The sequence below is a fragment of the Lepisma saccharinum genome, chromosome 12 (assembly GCF_977018435.1).
Source record: "Lepisma saccharinum chromosome 12, izLepSacc3.1, whole genome shotgun sequence".
NCBI lineage: Eukaryota > Metazoa > Arthropoda > Insecta > Zygentoma > Lepismatidae > Lepisma > Lepisma saccharinum.
This window is the reverse complement of record NC_139240.1, coordinates 44,597,343-44,612,291: the sequence shown is the minus strand read 5'-3', so window position 1 is coordinate 44,612,291 and position 14,949 is coordinate 44,597,343. Positions and strand designations below refer to the sequence as shown.

Sequence of the window (14,949 nt, the reverse complement as noted above, 5' to 3'; positions counted from 1 at the left end):
ATTTTAACTTGTGCGAATCAGTATGTACGCGCGCGATTCGTGATTAAAGATTTTGGACATTTTTATTATAAAGTATTTGAATTTTATTTACTGTCACGTGTCGCAATTCGGTGGTTTCCTTCCTGGAGGAAGGGTGGATCGTCTTAATCCCGATCCCTGGGTGAGAACTGGTGCTTCCAACTGACCGGCCGGAGCAAGGAGCGGTGTGTTGCCAATTCGGATCTCCATACCCTGGAGTTACGAGTGGTGGCACGTTGCATTTGCATAATTCTTGTTGATTAAACAAATGAAGGCCAAGACGAAGATGGAGAGATAAATTTGAGATGGACCTAAAGGAAATCGGTAAGGATGGAAAAGAGTGGATAGATCTTGCTCAGGATAGGGATAGATGGAAGGCCTGTGTACTCGTACTCGCAGTCCTAAACCTTCGGGTTTAAGAAGACTAGAGAGTTAGTAAGTTAGTTGCGTGTGTAATATTGTATTGATGTGTAACCATGGAGCTTTAAAAACATGTTTTGCAGTTTCTAAAAGTATTATTTTATTTAATTTGAAAAATTACGTTGCTGAGCTAAGTGTTAATCCTAATATTCTGCGTTGAGAATGTGACAGTTGCGTTACTGGGATGGACATTGCTACCATGTTTTGCGTCCTTTTGTTTTACTTAGATCAGTGACTTTAATTAGAGGTGAATGGATGAGATTTTGTTTCTGTAGCTCTTGTCTAGTCTTAAGGTGGGCGCCCTACATGCTAGAAAGGGAAGTGGGGAGCGGGGAAGCGACCAATCCAGCTAGATAAGAAACGCAGCAGCCTGTAGAACGAGGTGTGGGCAGAACTTCCTCCACTCGACGTCGTAACTCTCGGTGCCACCGCCGTTTCCTGGTTGATCTGCTGCTTATTCCCCGCATCCCACTTCCCTTTCAAGCATGCCCGTCGTAAGAGTAGACAGTCTTCGCTGTCACCCTCACGACTCGGCTAGAGTACTGCATTGGACCGCTTTCGCTCGAAAATACTCGATCGAATCTCCCACGCTCGAGCGTAATACGCTCCAATATATAGAATATCAAATATCTTTTTAATGGGACAATAATCGTACAAATATATGCGCAAAAATCCGTCTTGGTAGTTTCAGCCCATAATCATCTATTCATTTTCATGCATTGCTATGTGTTGTAAAGATGGACTAAATTACATTTTAACATGAAAATGATGACTATGTTCACTTCAGTTTCAATTTCACTGCGTCTTTCGCTTCACGATCCATGTTCGAAGGGCCAATACTACAGAAAAATTACGGTTACACGTGAACTACTGGGTTTCGAGCGTATACTGATCGTTTTGCCTGTTCGAGTTAAATTCGCTCGTGACGTCATGGTGATCGAAGAGCTGTCAGTTCCTATCGCTATCTAGCGTCGTCCGTGCGAACTATTTGCCGGTCGAGCAAAAAACGCTCATTGCAGCACACTATCGGAACCCCTCGCCCTCACAAGTCTGCCCTCACGAAGGTCATCTTCTGGATGGCGAACCCGTGTCTGGGTATTCCAAGAAAAATAAACGTATTATTTCGCGTTCAATTTGTACATATGCCATGATGCCTGTGGCGCGTGACAACAGTATTTCTTTTCCTTGTCCAACTGAACTGCAACTGAAGAATAGACGTCCTCACACGCCCTCACCCTCACGACTACCCGTTACCCCTATTCAGGGTTGGCCCTAAGTGGGTGCGGGGCATGGGTCATACAATATTCGTTTGGCCTATAATCAAAATTTATCAGATTTTTGTTTCTTAGTCTGAAGAATATATAATCATAATATAAATATTATTACATTTAATGTATATCGTATTATCTATGAGAAGAGGCACATGTTTTCGGTAAATAAAAAAGGAAAATTTCGGTACAAAGACGGAGCCAATTTTTCTGGTTCATAAGCGGTAAATAAGATAAAATTTCGGTGTTATAGCGGTGAAAAATTGGATGAAAAGTCGTATATAAAAAGATATTTTGGTTTTAAAATTGTGAATGTAATTCTAAACTTCATATAAAAACTACACTTATTACACAAAATTAACATTTCACTTCTAATAGCACATTTATGTAGTTAGCAGAGTATTAAGTTTTCTTCTGTGTAAAGGAGTCCATTGTTGCTTCTCCAATATTAACAGCAGAATTAATCAATTTTCCGTGAATTGCATAACTCACATGATAATACAGACCTCAGAAGGTGTCGCGTCGGTAAATAAACCCTAAATTTCGTGTTTAAGAGTTTTATTTCGCATTTTTCAGTTCATTTCGCATTATTTCGTGACAAAACATGGTAGCAAAATGCATATCACAACTTTCAAAAACATGAAAAATTAACACCACAATGTGTTTTTTAACATTTCGTTTTTTTGTCAAAAACGAAATATGCAGAGCAATAAGCAGAACATGTTGAAGGTTAAAACTGAGAGTTATGTGAGGTTAATAAATGTTTCAAAATAATTGTTTCATTTCAATTCTGATGTGCTCCTGGTGCGATGTACATTATGTTTAATTACAAAACTGTTGTGTTCAATATCAAACTGTTACTTCCACTATAAAAGTGGAAATATTTTTTCATATCCAATAACATATATTTTTAAAATTTCTCATTGGATTTTGACGCTGTATGAATTTACATTGATTCAATTTAAATAATATTTTTACAACATGATTTCATTCTACAAGTAAACGAACACTCGTATTAACTATTTTTGATACAAATATTTGAACATGATTTTCATATAGTAGCCTACTTTGTTCAGAATATGATTTCCCGAATTTTGGATATTTTTAAGTATATCAAAATAATCCACGAATGCAGCTTATATCAGATTAGTTACTTAATTGGAAGCACCAGCGTTCCATAAACTCGTAGTAAATCGTACAAAAACAATTATTTTCATCTGGCGCTGGGCCCCTTGAAGCGCTTGGCCTCGGGCGAGTGCCCGAGTTGCCATCGCCCAGTGAGCCGGCTTTGCCCTTACCCTCACGCACCCTCTCCCTCACAAGTCTTCCGGAGGGGTAGTGTGAGGTCTGTGCTCATGAGGGTCTCCCTCCGGATGGTGAACACTTTTGGTGCGATCACACATTTCAGGTTTTATTTATTTATTTTAATTATGGCATTGACATCGAATTCGTCCAATTTCATTGCACACTTTACATGTTTTTTTTTTAACATGCCAGCTTCATGATAAATTGGGTGGGAAAATAACAGCATTTTAAGGACACGTACTAAAACGTATCTACAGTAAAACCTCGTTAATCCGGACCTCCATAAGCCGGAGTTCGCTTAATCCGAACAGGCAAGAAAAAGAAAAGCAGAATGCGAGATTTTAAATGTGGCTAGAAGTGAACAATCGCATTCGTCATATTGCTCCGTCTGCGTACTATGACCACTTGAGACACATTATTAGTGAAGGAAATACATTCTAAACTGTCCCAACTTAATATAATGTACTTCAAACCTACTCTCACAGCAAGAGTTTCGAGTGATGAAGAGCCAGGTCCATCGGGCACATCATCATAATATGGGTATCGCGTATGTACGTACTGCATTGTCGTATTGCTTTACATTTTACTGTACTGTACAGTGTATTTAGGCCTATGATCTTTAAATACGCCATAATAAACGTGTTTTGTTGCTATAAACGGAGTTTTAATGCACTTTCTACTGTTCTTTTAGGTTATTTCAGTTAATCCGGACTTTCGTTAAACCAGTTAACTTATCCCCCCATTAGTCCGGATTAACGAAGTTTTACTGTACTTATTTGCTCCGTAAAGTTCGCTACACTCTTTAATGTAATGCAGGTATACCCAGTGTCAGGCTGAACCAAGTAAACGATAAGCGATGTTCAAGTCCAAGAGATTCAACAAATGCCTATCCGCTGCTTTCATTGTTCATTTGATTGGTTAACACGTACCACGTGGCTACACACCACACTGTATACACCGCCCCAGAACGTAGTACAAACGGTGCAGACACCAATAGCACTACGTGACACCAATTCAACGAAGTAGACGGCTAAGTGTTGCACTTTGTAACCAACTAGACGCAGGAGTGCAAAGAGTGCAGCGAACTAGATGAGGCTACTGTGGAAGAATCTTTATTTTTCTTCATTCATTCAATTAATATCACCCCAACCTGCGGCCGCGATCAAGAATGTGTGGGGCCTTAACCTCAAACCCCTATACACGTTCATAACGTGGTGCATAGCACAGGGGAGCACATTGCCTTTACCTTTATCATTCATTCAATTAAACATGTTGCAATGCAACACAACGTGGCGTAGAATGACGCCGGTCTGTCTGGCCACCAATGAACACGCTTCTATGGAACATTGACTAACCTGTTTTATTCAGTACCTATTTGTGCTTCTGGACATGCGCTAAGTTTAGCAAATATTTTCATTTAAAAATAATTTTAATTTTTAAATGTAGAATTTCGTTCTTTACAGGAAATTGATACATTTAGAATTTTACAAAGAATGACAGAAAAATGGTAATTCATATCTTCTTCTACGACAGTGAAATGTGTAACAAAGTTAGGAATTTCTTTGCATGCTAGTACGTAGTAGGCCAATTCACAATGTGCTTATTTTATTAATTTTTTTTGTTATTTTTATTGTTTTTCACGTCTCTTTTCACAACTATATTCTTATTTTTATACATACATCATAAAATTTCAATTTTATTGGCAAGAGTACAATGTAACAGTTGGTTGAGTAGTAGAAACTCACTGTTTTTATGTCGCTACGGTCATTTCATATTACACTCCACATGTATGAAATGTAATCTTAATTACCTTACTTTAATTATATGTTTGGGATGACTCATTATTCTTAACGGTGGTTTGTTTGGGAATTTTACAATTGGTCTCTGTAACATCTCCAGTATTTCAGAATTTAATTCACGCAAGGTGGCAACTATAATCTGTAAGTTTGTCAGTGCTGAAGGAACTAGTGCATGAGTAAAGAATTTTAAAATTATATTGTTTGGAGGCATATTTATAGACTATGTAGAAGCATTTCATGTATATATTATATGAGAGAGAGAGAGAGAGAGAGAGAGAGAGAGAGAGCTTTATCCAAAAATTCAATAAATATTGCACTATACTTTGCAGACTTACAAATCAGGTTTGTACTGCGTTCTGTCCATGTTGTTTGTAACCGTCATTTCATCAATTTAATCTTTTATCACCATTACTATCATTCTCATCTTCGCGATTAGCCAAAAGTGGTAGAAGGAAAAGTAAAATAAAGCAAATTAATCAATCAACAAAAACATTATGACAAAGTATATTCCAGTTGCACAAAGGGAAATGAGAGAGGAATAATTGTGATATTTAAATGAGGAGCATAGTTAGGATTTTCTCATTAAATGTTACACGTGCAGTGAATTTTCGTAGAATGTTATTATTGGTCGCCTATGTTCACCTTTAAAGACTAAATACGACATCATTCATCTTTGGTAAATAAAGGTAAAGAAAATAACACATGGCAAATAATAGTATTAAGACTACTATTTAAATTTAAATGTTCATTTACAAATCGACCTTAACGCACATGGATGGTTTATTAATCATATTTCTTGTCTAATTTACTTAAGTCGGATTTTCCTCTCCTATACGACCAATAACTGTGAGGAATATTGAAAATTGATTGATTTGGTTTATTTTAATTCGCTTTTCTACAACTTTTGGTTATTATTAATAATCTTATAAGATGAGGATGAGGGAGGATATGGCCAAACTGATGAGAAACACTCACCAAAGGAACACCCATGACCAGGTCGAGATTCGAACCCGGAACCTCTGGCGTCGTAGTGCGTTGTGCTAACCACTCTGCTACGGAGATCGGTGAAAATGGAACGATGTCAGTATTTCACAATCTAGTTAACATGCGATTACAGAGCATAGGATGAAGTACGCGTATGTTGTTCCTATGACTGTGCACGCATGTCGGTTTTTTTTTATGTGTTAGATCGATAAACTTATGTCGAGGTCTATGTTAAACTATGTGTACGTCAGCACATAGGCTATATGTGCCCGTCACGCTATATGATAACCCCTTAAGAAAATGGAGAACAGGACGCTGACAAGAAAAGAAATGTCTGTTAAAAACTTCCTCAATCAATTTCCAAAACTAATTCTGTCATAGATTACTATCAACAACTAAAGCCATACTCTCTCTGAGTATAAAATCTCCATGCGGTAGTTAAAAGCTGAAGTTGGAAAGATGCACTCACGCACATGAGGACAAACACGAGAAAACACGACTCCACGGAGTATTATACAGATCTCAGGTTCAGGCGCCAGAGCTTCGTTGGCCTGCAATGTGTGCTAAGTAGAAGTAGGGTTGACTTTTTGGTGCCTTCTCAGATGGCCATCCCTTACAACCCGTTTGTGTATGATTTGGCTCACACAAGAGATGTACTCATACTTCTTATAAATTTGTAATCTTGTTTAGAAAATTTGCCTCTTTAATACACAATATTGACCTAAACTTTACGTTAGTATTTCAGTGTGTCTGCATGAACAATGGAGTCCGGCAACAAGCCATCTCCAAAGACTAGAATTGGTTCCTCCCGGATATCAGAATTGGTCAACATCCTACGCAAAGCATCCGAAGCATCGTCTGGGTTATTGACAAGAAATGAAGAATCGAGAGTCTCAGAGATCGTCAATGAACCATGCAAGCTTGCCCGTTCTTCTGAGGCGTCCAGTGATACTTATATTGACAGTACTTGTGCATCGACTAATGACAATGGAAATCAAGTAATCGTAGATGGCACTGACTATGTGGAGATATGCGAAAAGGGAAATAAGTTCGATTTCTGCAAACAGATAAACACTCGTACTACTCGCAGCGGTGCCAGCTCAACGTTTCTTCCATTAAAACATGAAACCTCAAAATGTGACTTAAGGAATGTGAGAAGCCGTACGAGAAAGAAAATTGCCGAAACAAACTCTAATAAACATGATGTATGTGAAGAGCAAGATCTGTCAAAAAGCGATGCAGCAGGTGAACACAACAATGCACGCTGCGCCGTTCAGTCTCGACAACATAAAGTGAATACGAGCAAAGATGGAATCAATCAAGAGAATGGTCAGCCAGTTGGGATTGTATCTCAAAATTCAGAGTGCGTGGAAACTACTAATTTGGTTATTCCCCATAATGGAAAAACACAGATTGTAGGACATCTTGAAGAAAGTCACATGTCACACACCAGTAGCGAGTTCAACGAATCCAGCAGACACGAGAGTATAAGAAAGTTATCAGAAGATACATCTGCAAGTGTTGCTTCTAATAAGTGTGTTAAACAAATTCAAACGTCATTGAAGAATGCACAGCCAAATAAAAGTAAAAGCAATTTTCAAGGAAACACCCATCTTAATATCACCCCCAGTGACAAAGGCTGTGATGAAGATCACATAGTTGCAAACATACAAAAATTTCCAAATCAAGGTGAAGGTAAGAGTCCCACTCTAAGGACATGCTCAAAGCGCAAAGTGAAATTCATATCTAACAACTCAAGTTCTTGTAATAAATCCAACAGTAGTGCAAAAGTGTCTTCTGTTAAGAAACATAAGGACAGTAGATATCGATGCGACACGAAACAATGCAAAGTAAACAAGAGAAGTGAACAAGAAAAGCATTCAAGAGAATGTGATGGAAATGAAGTAGCAGGATGGCCACCTCGAAAGCTGAATATTCATTCTAAAGACAACATTTCAAATTCTGAATATTCTGAGGACGACACGAAAGATAACCTAAACATGGAAAACCCTCGTAAACGAAAATATTCCAGGAATTTAAAAGATGCCAATAAATGTCATGTAGAATCCTTTTCTGAAAATAAGTTTACCAGCAATGATTTTGGAAAAGACTTGGCAAAACGACTAAAGTTAAATGTTGAAAGTCATTCAAGTCACAAAGATTGCAACAAGTTGTGGAAATCACCTCAAATTGCGCGATGTCGAATCAAAAATGAAGTTTCGTTCCATTCTAATGGAAAACAATTGGATAGTAAGGCAGTAAGTAAGCATTATGGTTGTTGTTGCGAAGAAGCAGTCTTACATAGGTTGCCGCGAAAAGAAGTTACAAGTTCCTTCAGTTCTGGATGTTGTAGAGTCAGGAGATGCACGTGTCAACATTATCCAGACTGCCAGACTACGAAACCTACATTTCATGATCACACGGGCATTTGCACTCCAGACTACCAACAAACTGTCCATTGCCACCGAATATGTTCAAACAAGTATGATGGCGGCGCATCCTTACAATGTCAATTCTGCGCATCTTCATATGCAGAACCTGAGGAAGCTGAATGTGGATTGGCATTCGCAACCAACAATTGCTACTCAGGAAGATCTCAATGTTGTGGGTTGTGCCGTTGTCCTTGTGCACGCTCCAATCAAAACAAACATGGCCAACTTTCCTCTCCTGAAGTTTACAAATGCAAGTTCTGTGACAGGGGTTGTTGTAGCAAGTCAAACGCACAACAATATTGTCATAGCCAAACCAGATTGCGTTGCAATAAGTGTGAGATGAGTTGTTATCATAGAGAACATTTCAAATTCTGTTCTCCAGAAAAGGAATTTGCTTGTCAAGAATGTGGAAATAATTTCACTACGAGCTCAAATCTTAAAACACCGCGATTTAACTTCAAAAAAAAGTTTTGCAGTTGTGGGGAATGCAGCAAGATGTTCAGTAAGGAATTGTACATAGCGGAGAACTTGAAATACCATAATGAAAGTAAATCTGTTTCATGCAATCACTGTGAAATAAGGTTCGTTAACAAATCACCTTCGAGAGAAAACTTGATGTTTGACAGTGGCATGAATCCTTGCTGTTGTCAAGAAAGGTTTATTGAAGATTCGCAAACGACAAACCATATGAAACTCAACGAAGGAAATGGACGTTCCTGTACACTGAGCGATAATACTTCCAGAAGTAAATCGCATCTAACTGAGCACTCACAGTTTCACAGCGGAGAAGAAACCCACTCTTGCACACAGTGTGACGAACCTTTCGAAACCAAACCACATCAAACAGAAGATTTGCAGTTTCGCAACAAAGTAAACCCCCACTCTTGCACACAATGCGATGATTTCACAACAAAATCACATTTGACAGAACATTTGAAGATTCATAACGGAACAAATCCCCACTCTTGCACAGAGTGTAATAAATGTTTTACAACCAAACCACACCTGGTAGAAGATTTGCAACTTGACAACACGGTAAAACCCCAGTCTTTCACAGGGCGTGATAACAATTTCACGATCAAATCAAATCTGACAGAAAAACTGAAGCTTCAAGACGAAAAAAAGCCTCACTCTTGCACACAGTGTGATAAAAGTTACAAGACCAAAGCAAATCTGACAGAACATTTGAAGCTTCACAATGAAACAAAGCCCGTCTCATGCACAGAGTGTGACAAAAATTTCACAACCAAATCACGCCAAACAGAACACATGAAGCTTCACAAGAAAGTGAAACCACTTTTTTGTACACAGTGTGATAAAAGTTTCACAACCAGAGAAAATCTGACAGCACATTTGAAGGTTCATAACGAAACAAAACTCCATTCTTGCACACAGTGTGAGAAAAGTTTCACAACCAAATCACACCTAACAGAACATTTGAAGTTTCACAACGAAGTAAAGCCCTATTCTTGCACACAGTGTGATAAAAGCTTCACAACCAGAGCAAATCTGACAGCACATTTGAAGGTTCATAACGAAACAAAACTCCACTCTTGCACACAGTGTGAGAAAAGCTTCACAACGAATTCACACCTAAGAGAACATTTGAAGTTTCACAACGAAGTAAAGCCCCACTCTTGCACACAGTGTGATAAAAGCTTCACAACGAATTCACACCTAAGAGAACATTTGAAGCTTCACAGCGGAGAAAAGCCCTACTCTTGCACGCAGTGTGGTAAAAGCTTCACAACGAAATCACACCTAAGAGTACATTTGAACCTTCACAATGGAGAAAAGCCCCACTCTTGCACGCAGTGTGATAGAAGCTTCACAACCAAATCACACCTAAGAGTACATTTGAACCTTCACAGTGGCGTAAAGCCCCACTCTTGCAAACAGTGTGGTAAAAGCTTCACAACCAAATCACATTTAACACAGCACCTGAAACTGCATAGTGGGGTTAAGAGTTATTCCTGCAAATACTGCGACAAAAAGTTTGTGTCCAATTCGAAAGTCAATGAGCATTTAAGGGTTCATTTTGGAGAGAAGAAGTTTGAATGCGTTCACTGTCGGAAGAAGTTCACCACTAAATCACATTTAACATGCCATATTAAAGGCGTCCATGAGAAAGAAAAGCCTCCTCACAAGTGTGATGAATGCAACAAATCTTTTGCAATGAAAAGCTCATTGATCTTTCACCGAATGACTCACGGAGGGGACAAACCACATAAATGTAATATTTGCGGACGAGGGTACTACAGAAGACAATATATGGAGAAACACAAGCTTATTCATGTATTACACAATCCACCTATTTCTGCTCTTTTATAAATTTCATGCTACTACTAAAATTGTATTGTATTCTGAAGTAGTGCATAATTCTTTTGCAAAGTATGCAATTAATGTTCTGATTAGTTAAATATTCTAGAATTTGTTTTATTGTTTTACATGTTAAATTAATATTGAAGGAAGCAATTTATTTGTGTAGTTTCTGTAGTATCATTTCATTGCATCAAATATGTTGATTTTTGTTATCGTTGATTTTGATGCCTACATTGTAATGTTGGATTCCTATTAGCAGCATGAAATCGACAATAAAACGTTGTTAAACAAGGCCATTTTTCTATTTGATATAAGTTAAATATCGACTTTATTGTCTAGTTTATAAAAGGAATTTGTGGATTCATCATTCAACTAGTGATCTATAAGTAAAACATAATACATATATGTGAGGGGTTTAGATCACAAGTAGCGTCACTCCACTTTTAATGAAAATTGAGTTACATTTATAACTTAGAACTGTGACGCATAAACATTTCAGTGCTAGAAGTATCTCCTAAGTTTCAAATTCTTGCTCATGGAGGCACCACTATGTTTGTATTTTTGTGCTCCAATAGCTCTAAACACAGTACTAAACTAAATGTGCTTTTTTTTTCAAATCTGTCTCTTGAATGGAGTTACGCCACTTATGCTTCGAACCTCTTATATCTAAAGAAGTCATTATAAACTTTTCGTTGCACAAGAAATTGAATCCTTATCTGCAGTGTTTTTGGCAAGTCAGAAATCAGTTTACACAAATATGGGCTACTATATTGCTGATGCTATATCGTCTATTTTTTAGAATATGTGTACGATATAGTCTTCACACTTCATACATTTGCTGAACTATTGCACGATAAATTAATTTTTATATTCTATTATTTGACATAATTAATGGTAACAAAGATGAATTGGCTTACAAATCGCATGAAGTAAAGTAGCAAGACGAATATTAGAAAGACACAGAAAATCGACATATTACAAATAAATATATTTATATAAACAACATTTGTTCCAAATTTTATTCTGAATTAAATTACATTTTGAAATGGTAAGAACTGTTCATCATGATGCCATTACCCAAGAATGATCTACACAAAATGATATTTTTGTCATGTGATTTTTTCCCTCTTCGTTGCTCAAGTAGGAAATAAAGCAGCAGCTCGACATTTTAAAATTTCCACAAAATCACGGAAGAAGAGCCGACTTTCACTCTAATTTCCGTAATCGGAGGCAGTGTACTGTGATGGAAGACCAGCATGGTAATCATCCAATTGGGGTCGTCCATTTTCTGTTCTTTACGAGACGTTTACATCTACCATTTACATACAGAAAATCAGTTTCTTCCATGTAATCGATGACGTGATTGCCGTGTTCCGAGAGAATCAACGTTACTTTAGGAAATCCATAACAAACAGCCAGAGGGGAGAGAAAGGTTGTCTCACAAATTGGAGCAATCATTTTCCATGGTGACGGGTGTAGGCGAGCGTTGTTCCTTTCCAGGTTGCTGAAAACTGATGCTGTCAGCGCCATATGTCGTGTTCCTGTTCCCATGAGCCAATCATAAAGTGGCTCCATTAGCAAGTATAAAGGATGATAATATAATTAAAGTAAATAATTAAAATTGTGCTAAAAGAGATGGCTTGCTAGATGTTCGCTGCTATAGCAGTAGAGAATCTAATATGGGGCAAAAGGTATAACTGCCCCGGTTTCCCGCCAAAAGAGCAGACGACAGTAGGGGGCTCTGTCAGCGAAAACCAACCATGTCGGCCAACCGGCCACCACCATTGCCAAACCTCACCTTCCACCTGTTGAAAGAGTCAATTGCCTCTGTATGTTATGGCTTTCTCTACTTACTGGCGCTTTATGGCACAAAATTAAATACGTGTGCGACATGGAAGGTTTGATTGTAACTGTGTTTGTTGTAGTGCTTCTAGGATTGAATCAAAACGACAAACAAGCTACTGACAGCCTCAGCACCAACAAACGTATAAACATATTTCTTAAAAAACACGTAAGATGAAAGAGAAAATATAATGAAAATAGTCATGGACAATTTGCCGAGCCATACTTGTGCATCGCACTGTACCTCACTAAATATTGCAATCTTGATGTAATTTGAAATACTAGAAATATTAATGACAGCAAATAAATAATAAATTTTAAATAATAAGAACGGACATTTAACTGTAAATCATCATTTACAAATCTTTTAGATTAATTTGTTCTGTTAGCTAACGACGTCAGTGATAAAATAATAAAATTTTCATGGCAATAACATTTCCTATTCTAATTACCGTTTATAGTTGTGTGAAACCTATTCATAGCTCATTGAAGAGCAAATTTTATTATCCATGTTAACCCATTTTAAATGGGTTAGTTGTGTCAAGGGCAAAAAGGAAGAAATATTACACAGGGATCCTATGTTACTAATGAAACACTGTATAAAACTAACAGAATTATTCTTGTCGAATCGGCGTTTTATTGAACACAAGTCATTGCAAAGGGCGATAAATTAGAAAAAAAAGATTACTGTTATCATTGTGAAATAAGGATAAAAAGAAGAGTTGAGCAAAAATGTACATAAATTGTAAAAACCAACTTACAGACATAAACAGCTAATGTTGCCAGGTCCAAAATAAATTAATTGAATTCCGAACAAGGATTCAAAGTAAAAAAAAATATTTTTAAATATGCATTCTTATGTGAGACGGTCTATTGCACAAGAAGATAAGATAGGGAGGGAGTGAGTGTATATGTGTGAAATACAAATATTCAGTCAAGCACTCATACATGCATCTTTGGAGAGAAATTTCAACATTCACATGAAATTGATCATTTAAGTTACTCTTATCTGACTGAATTCGGAAAAAAAAAGTTTCGTTTCTTCCTTGGCACATATGCATTTGATTTGTTATGAGCTGTTGATATTTATCATTATTTTATTTCATGATTTAATCAGTTCCAATGTGAGGGGAAATATAATTGTAATTTCTATTTGGTTCTGTTTTTATACCTAGAACGGTTAGAAATAGGTGAAAAATTTATATTTTTGGTGGCTTATTTCAGCTGGGAAGCAGAGTATGGACACAGTATTTTTAGTTCAAAGTTTTGGCTGACCATGGTGTCATCGATGATTCCGGGTTCGAGTCCTGCTCTGGACATAGGTTTTCTTTTGTGATTGTTCGTTCGTGAATTAAGGGCCTCCCCGAGGACGAAGTGGTAACGTCGTCGCCTTGTAATCAAGGGGTCCCGAGTTCGATACCCAGTGGAGGCATACGGTGGTTCGGATCCCACTCTACACTAAGGTCCAGTTATTCTTAGTAAACCTGTGCATAAAGTGGACTTAAAACAGAAACTAAAATAACAAGAAAAACCGGTCTTGAATTTAATCTAATCATGTCATTCTCATCGGCGGTCTCCCTTATCGCACAACACTTGAGCAACCGTTCGTTCTGACGTCACGGGAGAATGCATTTAATTTGAGGCTAAATGCCTAAGTTGTTAGGTTAGCCTAGCTAGGTTTAGTTCTATTAGCATTAATAACAATTTATTAGTGTATTTATGCTAATAGAACTAACGGACTTAACCTAACAACGTCGACATTTCTCGTCTGACGTCAGAACGAAAGGTTGCTCAAGTGTTGTACAATAAGGGAGACCCTTCTCATCGTTGCGATTAGCTAAAATAAACAGAAATGCTACTTAAAATTAGAATAATAATAATAATGATAACAACAGTAGAAGACAAAAGAAGCTGTAAAATAGATTGCAACAGTAGTAATAGTAGGTCCATTTCACACACACCTCATCCTATAATCCTGCCCCTCCCAACACACAATCAGGTTAGTTGTTTCGGCAAGTCCCTCCTCGCAAGAAATCCTGGTTTCACTTTCTGAAAATATGATAGCCTTACACAACATTACACACACTAGGAATATTGAACTGGAATTAAGCTATTTAAATACTTTTCCATCATACATGTATCTAGATAATAATACTGATAATAATAATAATAATAATAATAATAATAATAATAATAATCCGGTTCAAATCCGGGAACTTTTCTAACGTTTGAAGCGGCCCCGGTGCCCACCCAGCGTCGAATAACATGGGTACCTGGGGGAAACCCTGGGGGGTAAAGGCGGTCAGGGGCGTGATGCTGATCACATCACCCCCACTCACGACCGGATCAAGGAAGTGTGGGGCGTTACCCCCACACCCCCTATACGCCTTTATGGCGTGGTGCTATGCACAGGGGAGCACCTTTTTATTATTAATAATAATAATAATACTGTTTAAATTAGAATAATTGTTTAAAATTAATGAAAATAGGGCATTAATTAAAATATTCACATTAATTAATATTATATTTTTATTACATTAATTGGTAAAAAGACGGTAT

General features: G+C 37.5%; 1 protein-coding gene across 4 annotated transcripts in view; it reads left to right on the top strand.

The window, feature by feature from the left end:
* LOC145996039 (uncharacterized) overlaps nucleotides 1-10,813 on the top strand; it is a 270,364-nt gene extending 259,551 nt beyond the window's left edge. For 3 of the 4 annotated variants that reach the window (XM_083132238.1, XM_083132240.1, XM_083132239.1), the window contains one exon: nucleotides 6,532-10,813. In XM_083132238.1, the coding sequence (XP_082988364.1) occupies nucleotides 6,556-10,557 (4,002 nt within the window). In that variant the 5' untranslated portion in view covers nucleotides 6,532-6,555 and the 3' untranslated portion in view covers nucleotides 10,558-10,813. Of the gene's footprint in view, nucleotides 1-4,384; nucleotides 4,519-6,531 lie in introns of those variants that run through there. The other variant, XM_083132242.1, reaches the window with a different exon arrangement.
* The last annotated feature ends 4,136 nt before the right edge of the window (nucleotides 10,814-14,949 follow it).